At 40.8% G+C, this 17001-nt stretch overlaps 1 protein-coding gene and 1 long non-coding RNA gene across 2 annotated transcripts in view; one reads left to right on the top strand and one right to left on the bottom strand.

Annotated features, from left to right (window-relative positions):
- PNPT1 (polyribonucleotide nucleotidyltransferase 1) overlaps positions 1-5717 on the top strand; it is a 44316-nt gene extending 38599 nt beyond the window's left edge. The window contains 5 exon segments of the mRNA XM_038395591.2: positions 313-419; positions 508-563; positions 1662-1740; positions 3015-3062; positions 3485-5717. Of these exon segments, the coding sequence (XP_038251519.1) occupies positions 313-419; positions 508-563; positions 1662-1740; positions 3015-3062; positions 3485-3640 (446 nt within the window). The 3' untranslated portion in view covers positions 3641-5717.
- A 5689-nt stretch (positions 5718-11406) lies between these two features.
- On the bottom strand, positions 11407-16610 carry LOC122459675. Its single transcript, XR_006280499.1, has 2 exons — positions 12235-16610; positions 11407-12154 (listed from the first exon to the last, which is right to left on the bottom strand). It is a non-coding gene; the product is annotated as an uncharacterized LOC122459675 (long non-coding RNA).
- Positions 16611-17001: the final 391 nt, after the last annotated feature.

Raw genomic sequence — 17001 nt, 5'->3', positions numbered from 1 at the left:
TGTTGCTTCAGCAGAGCAGTTCTACACAATGTTGTCTAATCCAAAATATAAACAAATGAGTGTAAGCCCTGATTAGGGTGTTAATATTCTGATGACGGTACATTGACATGATTTACAGTTTTGGTGTAAATGAAGCTTTCAGGTAAAATTCACTATAAAACACCAGGTCCACACAAGATCACATGCCTCACGTAAGTTTTAATATGGGTCTGCAGTGATATGAATTTCCTCCTTATTGGGTTAGCTGTAGTGGAAATTCTAATTTCATATTTGTCATCAGTGTTTAATTCCATGTGCATTTTTATTTTTAAGGGGTAACAGTGAGTCAGTTGGATGAAGAGACGTTTTCTGTGTTTGCCCCAACACCTAATGCTATGCATGAAGCACGAGAGTTTATTAATGAAATCTGCAAAGATGATGTAAGGACAGACTTTCATTATTTACTTTTTATTTCTTTATTTTATGAACCTTTGTCTTACACCTTTTTTTTTTTTTTTTTTCCTGCAGCAGGAGCAACATTTGGAATTTGGAGCTGTTTATACAGCCTCAATAACTGAAATTAGGTAAGATATACTTGACTTCTGAAGTGGAGATGAAATCGTACATATGTATATACAGTTCACTATTTCAGGAAGTCTAATTGATATCTGGGATATTTTTTTAAATTGTCACTTACAATATAATTAGAGAGGCTTATGTTCATTCATTACATATATCTATCCCTTTAGAAACCAGAAATCCAGATTCTAGGGTTATCTTACAGCTATATGAAACTGAAAAGTTCAGTTAGGCATTGGCCTTGAGAACTTGCGGGTCGTGGAAGGATTATTGTTTGGGAAGAGTTTGAACTGTCTACTAATTCTTTAGGAAAGGAGATTTGAAGTCCTACCTTGCATACATCTTCTTGTGATACCACCAGAAGGGGACTCTCTTCCCAAGGAGCAGGCGAGCCGGGCAGACCTGAATGTAGAGTAACTTAGTGCCGGTTCATCTATGTACACCTATTGCAGAAGATTGTTAGGCAGTATTAAGACGTAGAGAAGCAGACCCTTTTTTTTTTTATAAGTGGGAACCCTTATAAAACTAGATACTGTTTGATAATATATATTTCTTTTCTGACAAAGTTGTTACTTTAAAAAAAAAAAAAAAAAAAAAAGTTGTATAAGCACTGCAGGACAGATGTACTACTCTCCAAGACTTGCGCAGAAAATCATTGTGCTGCTGGTGAGATTGCCGTCAGTTCCTCTCCTAGAATTTTTCTATTGAAAAAATTATCCTCCTCTTCTTTTCTCAACAGAGCTTTTCTGTACACTTTGCTGTATCTGTCTTACGTATTTTTAAGGCCTCTAACACTTGGCACTCAGATGGAGTGGGAGTTTGCCTTTCCTTTACTACAATGGTATATATTGATTTAAAAGATAAACCTAGAAAAATATGTACTAGTCATTTGTTATTGAAAATGAAGCTTGCATTTCAGGACAGACAGTTTAAATAAATGTGTGCATCTCCTCTGTTCTGGTAGGTAAACAACAAAATAAAAGGACCAATCAAATCTTACTCAGGAAATTCAATTTATGTTTCCATTGGAACCATGAGCCAGAATAAATGTACAGCTGTCTAGACAAATTATTTTGAAATAACCAAAATTTTTTATGATGCAGAGATATTGGAGTGATGGTAAAACTGTATCCGAATATGTCTCCAGTGCTACTTCATAATTCACAACTTGATCAAAGAAAGGTAATAAAAGTTGTTCAAGTTAATAGGAAAATAGGGAGGCAAAGTTCTGGGTTTCCAATCAAGATTTCCTCCCCCTCCCCTTTTTTTTTTTTAAATTAAGTTGTTCAAATAAGCTGGGAGAGGGGGTAATGTAGCAATCTATCCTCGTTGTAGCGCCGGTCTGTAGGGTTAAAGGGAGATTACATTGCCTTTCCTAACAGCAATCAGATGTAAGGAAATGCATATGGAGAGGAAGAGGGTAAGGGCTTCAAATTTCAGACTCTTACTAGCTGGAAGCTCATCAGAAAGACAGAGGCTCAGCCAAGGTCCAGGGACATCACCCTAGTAAGAATCCCAGCAATCTGACTTTTACCTGTGAATGGGTATGTATGGGTGGGGGAGGCTGGCATTGCCCCTGGATAGTAAATCTCCTTCCCTGTCCTTCATGCTAGTTTTGACCTGTAGGTTTTGTGTATGAGGGAAAAGCGGGTTTAACAAAAACGGACGTAGTAAGTAAAATGTTAAGGGATTATATAATATAAAATTAACAATAGTAAAAATCAGTATAGTATGATAAACTGTACATTCTGATTTTATTTCATTTAATTGCATGTGGTTTACCTTGGGGCATAGCAGCAAAGTTATTCTCTTCCTAACTAATAAATCTTGGGTACCTCAGGTTAGTAGCTGGCGGATAAAGATCAGTCCCAGGTCCTATGCGTGATATACTGCTGAAAATCTTGTCTCCTGCATTGGCTACCATGAAAAACTGTTTCCTTATTTTCTGAACTTTCTATGAACTGACTGCATGGAAATAGTTTTACTTTGGGAGTGGATGTATCATTACACAATCTTTATTCAAACCTAATTTAATGGTGTTCAGTTTTATGTATGTGCTGAATACCTCTCTTAGACTGGGTAGTTCAGTATTTAGGACCAAGTTTTTGCTCTATACTGAAGTACAGTTCCATTGAGATCAGCTGTTACTAGAAAAGTGTATTGCCCTTGGAGATACTGAATGTTTGGCATTTAACTTTTGCTTTTCACCATAGCATATTGTAAAACAAACGTGATTCTGCTAGGGTATCCTGAACTGTTTAAACCCTCCATTGTAGTTGGAAAACTTGACCCCATTTAATTCCTGTTAAGTCACAATGCTATATTTTAAGTAAAACAGAAACCTTTACAAAAAGCTTTTAGGTACCCATTACTCTTAGTAAAGCTAACTAACTCTTTTTCTATAACTTTCTTCATTTAAGAACGTTTTGTTTAATTATGTACATATTGTGTTCTAGATTAAACATCCTAGTGCCTTGGGATTAGATGTTGGCCAAGAAATTCAGGTATTTATTTAAACCTTGAAAGTGTTTGAAAAAAATCATTGTAGATTTTGGTTCATTATCTGAAGGTGTAATAGTTTGCATATCGTCCTTGTTTTGTGTTTGCATAGGAGGAATATGGCTACATCTGCTTTTAAAAAAAAAAAAAACAAAACTTCAGTCCATCATACTTGATAGCTTTGTGCCCTGGTTAAAAGCCTGATCCTGCTCCCTTGGAGTAAATGGGGTTTTAGCCATTGACTTCAGTAGGAGAAGGAATTGATTGTGCAAAATAAATTTAATGGTGCCCATTTTTAATAAACTATAAAGACTTATGTTCTAGCATTCACCTTAAATTTTGTTTCTTCAGTTTGATGTGGTTAATTCTTACACTGAAACTTAATGTAACCTTGTCACAGTCTGAAAGCAATCTCATTTCTTCTTAGGTGAAATACTTCGGTCGTGATCCAACTGATGGCCGAATGAGGCTTTCACGTAAAGTACTTCAGTCACCAGCCACAACTGTGGTTAAAACTCTAAGTGACAAAAACAGTATTGTAATGGGAGCTGCAATTCCGGAGTCATCTAGCTCATCCTGTTGACTAGTAAGATCATAAGAACTGTTATGGACATATTAGTTCTGAACTTTTTAACGATTGAAAACATATTGTGAAGGACAAGTTTGTATATTGTACAGATAACATTTTAATTTTGTATAAATACTGTTTGATGCTGGTTACTACTGAAATTTTCATCACTATCTCCTTGGCTATTTCATTCTGTGTCACAAAAAGCTTAGTTTCGTTGTAGTATTGTTACAAATTATATAATTGCCAAGGAAAAACTGACAATTCTGGACTTTGGGTTGGCTACCGTATATAAACTATCAGAAAAGAACTATCTTTATTTTTAAGAAGTCTTACTCATAATGCCATAGAGCAGATACAAACTCTGTTAAAGAAATGTAAAGTTTGCTGCTTTCTTGGAAGTTCTGACCCACACAGTGGAATGCCTGAAGCTGTCACCCTTACACAAAAATGTTTTCATAATGTCTCCCTAACGTGCATTTGACTGTAGTCTTAGTTTAAGATTTCTCAAAAGAATATTATGTGCATTTTTTCTACAGAAGCCAATGGGATAGTAGACAAACCTGACTGTTTATAAAATGGAGGCAAAAGCATGCCATGTCATTGGCAAATCAATTGTTTTAGTAGTAATCATTTAAGATATTGTCACTGGTTTAGAACAATCTTATTCTCTAGATTGGTGGAGCTATATGCTGATTTAGAGGAATGCAAAAAATAAACTTAATTTAGTGCATTTTTAACAAACATTTGTGAATGTGCAACCTTTTTGATTTAACTCATATTTTGTCAATTGATCCCTGGAAAAGAATGGTATCTTGCATTTTCTTTGGAAGATAACATGGTAACCAAATAATCTAACTTTAATAAAAGCATACTGTGCTAGAATCTATAGACTGACAGTGAATCAAATAAATATGTAGACACGCAAACTATCAAAGTTAAGAGGTGATGTAAAGTCTCATAATTTTAAGATGCTGTTAGAAAATTTCGCTAAAATTCCATCAGTATCTTATGCTACTATTCAGAGTAAGAATGGTGAGAATCTAAGACCCCCCAGTTGCATAGGTTGGAGAGCAGACCTTTGTAGCTCCTTAAAATACACATTTTCAAAGTTAATGTTTCAGGAATATCTGACAGCATTCCAACGTAAATGGTAAAAGTGAGAAGCCCTCTTTCACTGATAGTCCTTTACATAAGGCAAAACTAATTCCACAACTTCTGATTTTTGGGATGTTCCACTTTTAGTTTAGCACTTAAATTAGCACAATCTACCTGTTAGTCAAAGCCCAACTGCAGGACACAACCTATAATGAAGGATATAAAGAAAAAAATTTCAGCAGTCTGCAAGATATGTAGAATTCACTACGTTAGCATTGGTAACATTTAAACTCAGTTTCATGGTTCATCATTTCAGTTACAAGTATTGTAATTCACAATAATTTAAAGTGAGAGCACCACATTTATATAGAACACTAGCAATTTTATAGTACTAAAATGGATATTGGGAAAGGAGTGGGAAAACACAAAGAGAATCTAAGACCTGATAATTTAGAATTAAATGCTGATGAACCCTCCCAAAATAAACAAATATAAGAACAAATCGGAGTATTGAGATTGTAATACATTTGTTTTCCAGCTCTGAGTTAAACCATTGTGTCTGGTATACTTTTCAAAAATCTTGTCTTAATTCGGTGGAGGAATTTTAACATTCTTAATGTTCAATCAATATGATTTCATCAGATTCTCTTAGACTTAAAGGGACATTTTTAAAAGGTTATAAGAATTAACCAACACCATGTGTGGAGGCTTCCAAAATCAGTTAAGAATGCACCCATTCCCATTCTGGTCTCAAACTTTGTCTAACAGTAGAAAACCAAGCCTTCCGTCAGTGACAAGTAGGCTCGGAAGCTCTGGGAATTTAAAAAAAAAAAAGTGTGGCGTAACATACAGGGAATATTTATCTCTTAGTACAAAATAAACACTTTTGTATTTTGGGGAGGATAAATGTGAACATCTGAGTGTGAATGTACAGCCACAATTATTTTGCTATTTTTTATTCTTAGTAAATATTAAAAGAACATTGACCCAGTTATATTTGTAGTCTTTGTTCCTCACAGTATAAGCTTGAAATATAATTTTTTCCCTACCAATCTTTTGCTTGTCCACTTGTCTCACTGTTATAGTATTTCCAGTGAGATACCCTTTCACTTCACTGGTTTTGTTACTACGAATTATCAGCACAGGTAACCAATGAGGTCACACTCAATGGGTAATATTATTGGGGTAATATATGCTAAGGATCTCACATCAACCCTAAACAGAATCTGAGCAGAGAAATGTTTTAGCTTTTCATTTACTTCCTTTAGGAAATATAACCTCAGTTTAAATGTGCCCATAATTTCTAGTACAGTCTATGTTTGATGGACACAAAAAGTGGGAGTGTTCTAATAAAGTTTGCAGATGATACAAAGCTGGGAGGTATTGCCAATTCAGAGAAGGATCGGGATATTATACAGGAGGATCTGGATGACCTTGTAAACTGGAGTAATAGTAATAGGATGAAATTTAATAGTGAGAAGTGTAAGGTTAGGCATTTAGGGATTAATAACAAGAATTTTAGTTATAAATTGGGGACACATCAATTAGAAGTAACGGAAGAGGAGAAGGACCTTGGAGTATTGGTTGATCATAGGATGACTATGAGCTGCCAATGTGATATGGCTGTGAAAAAGCTAATGCGGTTTTGGGATGCATCAGGAGAAGCATTTCCAGTAGGGATAAGGAGGTTTTAGTACCGTTATACAAGGCACTGGTGAGACCTCGCCTAGAATAATGTGTGCAGTTCTGGTCTCCCATGTTTAAAAAGGATGAATTCAAGCTGGAGCAGGTACAGAGAAGGGCTACTAGGATGATCCGAGGAATGGAAAACTTGTCTTATGAAAGGAGACTTAAGGAGCTTGGCTTGTTTAGCCTAACTAAAAGAAGGTTGAGGGGAGATATGATTGCTCTCTATAAATATATCAGAGGGATAAATACAGGAGAGGGAGAGGGATTATTTCAGCTCAGCACCAATGTGGACAAAAGAACAAATGGGTATAAACTGGCCACCGGGAAGTTTAGACTTGAAATTAGACACAGGTTTCTAACCATCAGAGGAGTGAAGTTTTGGAATAGCCTTCCAAGGGAAGCAGTGGGGGCAAAAGATCTATCTGGTTTTAAGATTCTACTCGATAAGTTTATGGAGGAGATGGTATGATGGGATAATGTGATTTTGGTAAGTAATTGATCTTTAAATATTCAGGGTAAATAGGACTAATCCCCTGAGATGGGATATTAGATGGATGGGATCTGAGTTATGCAGGAAAGAATTTTCTGTAGTATCTGGCTGGTGAATCTTGCCCATATGCTCAGGGTTTAGCTGATCGCCATATTTGGGGTCGGGAAGGAATTTTCCTCCAGGGCAGATTGGAGAGGCCTTGGAGGTTTTTCGCCTTTCTCTGTAGCATGGGGCACAGGTCACTTGAGGGAGGCTTCTCTGCTCCTTGAAGTCTTTAAACCACGATTTGAGGACTTCAGTAGCTCAGACATAGGTGAGGTTTTTCGTAGGAGTGGGTGGCTGAGATTCTGTGGCCTGCGCTGTGCAGGAGGTCGGACTAGATGATCAGAATGGTCCCTTCTGACCTTAGTATCTATGAATCTATGACACTGAAGTTCTGTTTTACATTTTTCTTTTAACAGTTGGCCAAGGAAGTAGTCTGGTTACTAATGTTAATATATTGATTTTGTTTGAGGCACCGAATTGTGTCTCAACATCAGAGATTTAATAAGGCACTCCACTAGATGTCCAGTGAAGTTGATGGTTTACAATCTGACCTGAATCCAATTCTTCACCCAGTTGTGAAGGTTAATAATTAGATCATTTGAATGGCTAGGACTGATGTGCTTTTATTTAATATGAAATGTTAGTCTATTGTAGATCATTTAATTCCTCAAAGTATGGTTATATTCTGAAAAATGACACTGCAAAAATGGCATTAGCATTCCAAATTTGCTCACTTCTTATTTTTGTAATTGTTAGCCCTGCAAACTCAATGTGTGGGGTCAATTTTAAGTTCTTTCTGGCTTGAACACAAACACCAATAAAGAATTTGCATTTGGAGCACAGATAACAATTGATGATCCATGAGCCAAAAAGAACCCAACTCCTCCTATAGCTGGATTGGCTTTTGTGGGCTAATAAGAGAAAAAACATTTACGTTTAAGTAAGCAGATATAAAACTAAATATCAGCATGGACCAGATCTTTTGAGTATGGATCCGGTGAGGTTTTTTTTTACGTAGTCACTTTTATGACCATAACTCTAATTCAAATAAATAACATAGATACAAAAAGTGCCTAACATTTTAGGCATCTGATCCTGTATGTCTGAAAACTAACTTTTTTATTATTTATTTGTATTATTGTAGCACCTAGAACCCTACTACTAGTCATACCCAATAAACCCATTGTGCTACGTGCAGCACAGACAATAGAATAGATGGTCCCTGCCTCAAAGAGCTTACAGCCTAAGTATAAAACAAGGCAGTGGGTGGGTATGGAAGGGAGTACAAGGAAACAGAGACACAGTATTGGTCAGAATAATAGGCAGTGGTCTCAGTATACCAGCCTATACTGTTGTCCAGTTTTTTTGTAGGTGTCACAGGAAAGGAGAGTTTTGTATGTGTTGCAGACAACTCTTGGTATCTTACAGATTCCAGTATGTGGATAGTGTATATTTTGTTACTGTAATAGAGGTTCTTGGGTGTGGGTCTCAACTTCCTAATATTAAAATCTTAAAAGGAGAAATTTCTTATTTCTGAATTATTGATTTTTATGCTAGTTGAAAGCACTGTGGTCTCTGTTTATAGCAGAGGCTTAGGAGCCAGGACTCCTGGATTCTTTCACAACCATTTGCTGTGACCTTGGGGAAGTTGCTCAACTTTCTGTGGTTCAGTTTACTCGCTTGTAAAATTAACATTACCCATCTCTCAAGAGTGTTGTGCCTGAGAATCAGTTAGTATTCATAAAATGCTTTCAGATGCATATAGAAGTGCAAACAAAATGTAATTTAAGAGTTCAACCAGCTAGGTGTACAAAGGCTGCACTGGGTGCACATACAGATTCAGAAGATGGTGTGCAAGCTGAAATGTTAAAAATAAACTTAAATGCAATATAAAAATCAAAATTAGTACTGAAAACTTGAACCTAATTCTCAGAATCAGGGGAAACCACTGTTCTTGCCTGAATAAAGGGGTAGCATCATTATGTGAAATACTGAAGATTAAACTATTTAAATTTTGGCTGGATTGTAAACAGGTGGTGACTGACCAATGAAGGTCCAAATTCCCTTGATCAAGTCCTCAAAAGGGAAAAGCTACCATGTCCCATCCCAGTTTCTTCAGCACGTAATAGTGATTGAGCAAGGAGTCAGATGTCCTTTCTGACTGTACTTCCAAATAGGAATATCTGGACTCTTAGGGATGTTTCTCTCTCTGATGGGGCATCTGCCCATAAGGGGTTAATAGCTCTCTAGGGAGGCTGCATGGGAGGCAGCCAATCAGGGCCAGGCAGGCTCATATAAGAAGAGCTGCAGGGCTGAGCAGCTTCTGTAGCTGCCTGGAGCTTGAGGAGGGAAGATCAAGGCTCCTAGCAGGAGGAAGGAGTGCCAGCACCCTGCACAGAGCAGTGCTGCTAGCAGCAATGGGCGGGTGGAAGTGAGGATGAGTTAAACACTGCTCCTAATTGGCTACAGGGATTTGCAGACTGGGGCCCTGATGCAAGGGCAAAGAAGGTGCTGGGGGACCACAGGGAAGTGGCCCAGGGAAATGAATTGAGGAGTCAGAGGGGATGCGGTAAGTGGTGGCCATCTTGCAGAGTCCCTGGGCCAGGACCCAGAATACGAATGGACAGGCCTGGGTTCCCGTCGTGTCCGCCATTGAAGAAGTGACCAGGCAATGGGCTGCAGATGCTACTGCGGGAAGTGGCTGGACAGCAGACTGCAGTCCCCCCAGAAAGGGAAGCATAGACTGTGGCACAGCTGGAGAGCTTTGTCCTGAAGAGGACTTTGTGGTCCTTGGAATTACACTGGTTTGGAGCAGAAGTGACAGCAGCAAGATATCACCAGAAGAAAGCGCACTGGCTAGTAGAGCTAATCCCTAGGACAGCCAGCAGGAGGCGCTGAAGTGGTGAGCGAATCCCATCATGTTCTCCAATTGTATATGTGAAAGAGATCATGAGACCCATCTCCACCTCAACTGCAGGCTAAAATCCAAAAGTGAATAAGACAAGAAAAAAATCAGTCCTCTGGGGATGACCATCCTCTGCCTCTTGAAAAGGCAGAGAAAAACCCACTAGAAAACAGAAAAGTGCTCCAGAAGTAGGCCTGGAGGCAGAATATTCTAGTTATCACGTGGATGGTTCCAAATGACTTCAGGCAAGGGAATTTGGAGGACAGTGCGGCATAGATATTCTCTAACTTTTCAAGCTCCTCCACATCCCTTTGGAGATTGCTCTGACAGGCCAGGAGCCATTCCAAGCAAAAGATGCAAAGAAAATTTGGAATGCTTTCTGCCAACAGTGGAACAGGTTCAGAATCCCAGTGGTAGTCCATGATGGTAGGATTTTCCCATCACAATCCAAACTCCCACGGTCATGATTACAGATGTCATCCTCTCACAACTGAGAGCTCAGCTGGGGCACCCAAAGTATGCAGGGGATATGTTCAAGGTCAGAGTGGGCTCACAGCATCCACTTTCCAGAGTTGAGAGCAGTCAGGTTGGCTCTGCAGACCAGAGCCCATGAATGAACTTTGTGTGCCCTGCTTAATTTAATTCTAAATATTGAAGAGATGCAGATCACCTCCTGAGCAAGAGGTCATATTGGCACAACTGATATACAAGGGATACCGAATGCAAAGAGACTGGCTAAGCCATGAGCAGATACAAAACCCAGAACCAGGAAATATTCCAGCTGTTATCCAAGGAACTAAGTCAGCTTCAGGTGAAACCATTCACATCAAGTTGCAAAACAAAGGTGAACCTTTTCTTCCCCATGGAAACAGACTAAAAATGACTGTGAAGAAACGCTCTGGCTCAAAAATAGCTGAATCAGCTTCTCTATGACTTTCCCCACATCCCCTAATAGATCTGTCAAAGAAGTCTTCACTCATCTTTTCAGCACGCAAAATCTTTATTTTAAGTGTATTATGACCTGGCTAACTGATAAAATTCAATGATAGTCATAAATGGGGAATCATCATCCAAAAGGAGGTGTTTCTAATGGTGTGTTCCAGTGATCTATTTTTTGCCTAATGCTATTCAATATCTTGGTCAATGGTCCTGAAAAAAAATAAAATCCGTGCTGGTAAATAATTGCATATAAGTCAGTATGACAAAGTGATCTGGATCACTTAGTGAAGTGGGCTCATTTGAACAATATGCATTTTAATATAGCCAAATGTATGAACTAAGGATCATCTGAGTGTCTAGTTGATCACCCCTGGTGTTGAGGCTCCTAAGAGCGGTATATCTATCCGGACCAACAATTTAATATGGTCTTTTCTATCTGTGGTCAGCACTCAGTGCTGCAGGCTGTCACAACTCATCTATTCCAACCAATGACATCTATTTCTTTTTATTTATATACGTCCTTGTTGCAATACACTAGCAAGAAGTCTCCTCAAAAGCTCTGTTCTCAAAAGTTGCCAGCTTTTATTGCACATTTGACAGGGACAAGATGTATTCTTCATATAGTGCAGTCATTAATAACAAAAGTTAACTCTCATTTCCGTACTTCACAGGAAATAATTCTCCCATAAGTTTGCTCAAAGCCTCAACACCCAAAAAAGAATGTGAGGCACTTTCTGGATGTGAGAAGAACTGTTAAAATACAGGTTAATAGGATCACTTCAGGAAAACTGTTTTCCTTTCTTCATGTCTGTACCTAAAAGCATCCAAATCCTCCATTGCTAAGTGTCGTAACATTTTCCCTTGCAGATAAACCTATTCCAGGAGGGATCAGAGCCCCCTCAACCCTTTTTCCATTGGGGAATCTCTTGGACAGAAAGGGGGGCAGCCATCACAGAGGAAGTCTAAGTAAACTGCCACCTGCTCATTCATCAACACATATATAAAGCACCAGTGGCTTGACCTTTGCTTCTCTGCAGAAACATCCTTTGGCAGGAAGGTACTCTAAGTAGTATTCCCAAAATAGATCAATGCTTCTAATTTTAGGGAAGGGAGGATGGGATCTTATGTCTGTCCTGCTTATTGCTCCCTTAATTTTTTTTTTTTTTTTTTTTTTACTATTCGCTATGTGCCAAAGGAATCAGGCTCGGGAAGAGGAAAGAATCTAAAATGGAAAACATGTTACCTGAGTTCATTTCTGAGAAGTCTTTCGACTATCTTCATGATGGCATTTTGAGGTTCCAGATACTGTATATAGTTAAAACAGTTGAAAACATCACTGTTTATTTCTTAAGAGATTATATAACTTTCATAGAATCATAGAATATCAGGGTTGGAAGGGACCCCAGAAGGTCATCTAGTCCAACCCCCTGCTCAAAGCAGGACCTTTAAGTGTTTCCATACTGCTTTGTGAGTACTTGTCTGACTCAGGTGGCAGAGGGGTATAAGGCCATGTCTACACTACAAAATTAGGTCCATTTTATAGAAGTCGATCTTTAGTAAGCAATTTTATACAGTCGATTGTGCATGTCCCCACTAAGCGCATTAGATGGGCAGAGTGTGTCCTCAATACTGTGGCTAGCATCAACTCAGAGTGATGCACTGTGGGTAGCTATCCCACAGTCCCCACTGCCCATTGGAATTCTGGGTTAAGCTCCCAATACCTGAGGGGCAAAAACATTGTCGTGGGTGATTTTGGGTACAAGTTGTCAGCCTCCCTCCCTCCTTGAAAGCAACAGCAAACAATCATTTCGCACCTTTTTTCCTGGGTTATCTGTGCAGAGGCCATAGCACGGCAAGCATGGAGCCCGCTCAGCTGCACACTGCTTTTGTGAGCATTGTAAACACCTCACGCATTATCCTGCAGTATGTGTAGAGCCTAGCTAGGAGCCACCTGCATGAAGAAGATTGGGAGGAGGACATGGACACAGATGTTCCTGAAAGCATGGGATGTGGCAATTGGGATATCATGGCAGCATTGGGGCATGTTGATACAGCGGAACGCGGATTCTGGGCCCGACAAACAAGCAAAGACTGGTTGGAGCGCACAGTGTTGCAGGTATGGGATGATTCCCAGTGGCTGAGAAACTTTTGAATGTGTAATGCCACTTTCATGGAAGTTTGTGAGTTGCTTTCTCCCACCCTGAAGCGCAGGAATACTAAGATGAACCTGCCCTGACAGTTGAGAAGTGAGTGGCAATAACCCTATGGAAGCTTGCAATGCCTGACTGCTACCGGTCAGTCGGGAATCAATTTGGAGTGGGCAGATCTACCATGGGGGCTGCTGTAATCCAAGTAGCCAGGGGAATCAATATCCTTCTGGGAAATGTGTAGGTCATAGTGGATGGCTTTGTTGCAATGGGCTCCTTAACTGTGGTGAGGCAATAGACGGAACACGTATCCCTATCTTGGCACCGGACCACTTTGCCAAATAATACATAAACCCCAAGGGGTACTTCTCAATGGTGTTGCAAGCACTGGTTGACCACAAGGGCCATTTCACCGACATCAATGTGGGATGATCGGGAAAGGTGCATGACGCTCACATCTTTCGGAACTCCAGGCTGTTCGGAAAGCTACAAGAAGGAACTTTCTTCCCAGATCAGAAAATGACTGTTGCGGATGTTGAAATGCCAATAGTTATCCTTGGGACCCAGCATACCCCTTGCTCCCATGGCTCATGACGCCGTACACAGGCAGCCTGGACAGCAGAAAGGAGCAATTAAATTATAGGCTGAGCAAGTGCAGAATGGTGGTAGAATGTGCCTTTGGATGTTTAAAAGGGCGCTGGCACTGTTTGCTGAATAGGTTAGACTTCAGCGAAGCAATATTCCCATTGTTATTGCTGCTTGCTGTGTGCTCCATAATATCTGTGAGAGTAAGGGGGAAACGTTTATGGCGGGGTGGGAGGTTGAAGCAGATCGCCTGGTGGCCAATTTTGAACAGCCAGACACCAAGGTAATTCAAAGAGCACACCGAGGTCCGCTGCACATCAGAGAGGCTTTGAAAAACAGTTTCATGACTGACCAGGCTATGGTGTGACAGTTGTCTGTTTGTCCTTGTTGCAAAGCTGCCCCTTTTGGTGAATGTACTTCCCTGTAAGCCAATCCCCCGCCCCCCTCGACCACAGCTGGCACAGGAAATAAAGTCCCTATTGTTCTGAATCCATTCATTCTTTATTTATTAAAAAGAAAACTTGAGATCACTGACAATGCTGACTAGTAAAATGTAGCACAGGTGTACAAAGGGTTTGATAATGGGGCGGGGTGGGGGAGGAGGGAAGGACAAGGCCACATTGGTTATTGTAGCCACACTACAAATCAAAGCTGTTTGAATGACAGCCTTCTGTTGCTTGGGCCATCCCCTGGAGTGGCTGGATACCCAGAACCTCCACCCCCCTGCGTTCTTGGGCGTCTGGGTGAGGAGGATATGGAACTTGGTGAGGAGGGCAGGCGATTACACAATGGCTGCAGCGGGGGTCTGTATTCTAGTTGCCTTTCCTGCAGCTCCACCAGATGCCTCATCATGTCCGTTTGTTCCCCCATTAGCCTCAGCATCTCCTCCTGTGTGTTCCCATCACGCTCACTGTATGCTTTCCTGGCCTCTGCCACCGACTGCCTCCATGCATTCAGCTGTGCCCTATCAGTGCGGGAGGACTGCATGATCTCTGAAAACATGTCATCGCGAGTACATTTTTTTTTGCCTTCTAATCTGCAGTAACCTCAGGACGGAGTTAATGTGGGGAGCTTAGAAGCATTTGCAGCTGCAGCGGGGCAAAAGGGAGAGTAGACTTTTAAGACGACACATTTCTGAGAACAAAAGGGAGATTCTTTCACAGTGAATCAAGCAATTCACAGTAGACAGCAGGTGTATTTTAGGTACAAGGTCACATTTTGCCTTTTGTATTGAGCGCCTGCTGGTATGGTGACACATCACACATGGCTGGGCAATAGAATTCGGTATCCAGGCAGCCATGGTAAGCCAAAGGGTAGGTGGAGTTGGCTTCTTCCACGTTCATAACATGTAGGAATGGTTTCAAACTGCAGCGCCCTCCTTTCCGGGAGGAACCAGTGCCAGGTGTGTTTGCCGTTCAAAAGGAGGGGCTGCGGTTTTGGGGTGGATGTGCATCACACCTCTTCCCCCCAGCATGGCTATTTTCTGGGATGATCCCTTTTAGCCAAGCACAAACAGCCTAGCATGCCTAGGGTCTGATGTGTCAGGGATCACCAAATAGGGGATTACTGTTCCCTTACAAAACTTCCCCTATTTCAACCAGGTGACTATGAATGATATCACTCTCCTGAGCCTGACACAGAAAGATAAAGACCGAATGTTGCATGAATGTGACCAAAACTCAGGACCATTGTGCTGCAATGATTCCAGACCATTTGCTACTGGCTTGGCGTGGTAAGCGTCCTACTGTGTAGGACAAAATAAGGCAGCCCTCCCCAGAAACTTTCTGCAAAGGGTTTGAGTACCTCCAGGAGAGCTTCAGGGAGATGTCCCTGGAGGATTCCTGCTCCATCCCCAGACACATTAACAGACTTTTCCAGCAGCTGTACTGGCCGTGAATGCATCCCAATTGTTCAGGGCAAATCAAACATTAAACACAATTGTTTTTAACTCCTGTAGTGTCATTACACATGTGCACTCACCAAAGGTGCCTTCTCCACCTTCAGGGTCCGGGAACAATAGGCACTGGGAGGGTATTGGCTCCAGTGTGAGGAAAAGGTCCTGGCTGCCAGGGAGGACGGGTTCTCTACTTGCCTGCTACACATTCTCCTCCTCCTCCTCCTCTTCTTCATCCCCAAAATCCTCATCCGTGTTGTGTGAGGCTACCACCTTGCAGGTGTCCACGGAGAATGTTGGGGTACTGGTAGGATCCCCCCTTAGAATCGCATGCAGCTGATAATAGAAGCGGCATGTCTGGGGATCTGACCCAGAGTGACCGTTTGCCTCCTTTGTCTTTTGGTAGGCTTGCCTGAGCGCCTTAATTTTCACATGGCACTGCTGTGCATCCCTGGTGTAGCCTTTCTCCACCATGCCCTGTGTGATTTTGGCATATATATCAGCATTTCTTTTGCTGGATTGGAGTTCTGCCTGCACAGATTCTTCTCCCCATACTGCAATCAGATCCAGTGTCTCCCGTTTGCTCCATGCTGGAGCTCGTTTGCAATTCTGGGACTGCATGGTCACCTGTTCTGCTGAGCTCGCCATGCTGACCGAACAAAATGAAATTCTAAAGTTCCCGTTGCTTTTCCTGTGTACGTGGCTAATGCATCGGAGTTGAAAGTGCTGTCCAGAGCAGTCACATTGGAGCACTCTGGGATAGCTGCTAGAGGCCAATACCATCAAATTGCACAATCCTGCATCTACACTACCCCAAATTCAACCCAGGAAAGTCAATTTTAGCACTACTCCCCTCATCAGGGAGGAGTACAGCAGTCGATTTTAAGAGCCCTTTAGGTCAGCAGAACAGGGTTGGTTGTGTAGACACATTCATTATAAACTTGACCTAAATTGGACCTAACCTTGTAGTGTAGACCAGGCCTCAGATAATTCTGAATAGTCTCAGGTATCTGCAGGACTATCAATGTCCAGCCCATTGTCTCTGACTGGGGGAAGAGGCCAATCTAAGAGAGGATGTCAAGTAACCATTTTTCCATTTGGCCAAAAATTTGCTGTGGATTGAAGAGGATACAAGGTATCTGGTATGGAAACATTTACCCCCTAGATTTAAATGTTCAGTTTATATAACTTGTATAAAATAAAATTGTCTTTGCAATTGAGTTATCATGCTTACAGATCTTAAGTGGATTATTTTTTTCCTTACAAAATGTTGTCTATATTGAGAAATTACATGGTCTCTTTAAGAATATTGTTTTCTATTTCTCATCTCATTTCAAGACACAGGCATAGAAAAGGCCCAGAGAAGGGCATGTTTACACTTTAGGTGTAGCATGTATTGATTATATGGAAGTGTTCAGTTTGCCATTTGAAATGGGGAGATGAAGGGAGGAGAGAGTGAAGACCTTGTAAGCAGCATCTATTCTGAGAATACTATGTGAATAGCTGACACTTTATGTATCCTAAAGACAAAAACTTACTCTTCATAAGGGTAGTTGTTTTATTTTTTTTGTTTTTTGCATTGGA

This window comes from Dermochelys coriacea, chromosome 3, assembly GCF_009764565.3.
Source record: "Dermochelys coriacea isolate rDerCor1 chromosome 3, rDerCor1.pri.v4, whole genome shotgun sequence".
NCBI classification, from domain to species: domain Eukaryota; kingdom Metazoa; phylum Chordata; order Testudines; family Dermochelyidae; genus Dermochelys; species Dermochelys coriacea.
This window is presented reverse-complemented; position numbering and strand designations above follow the sequence as displayed.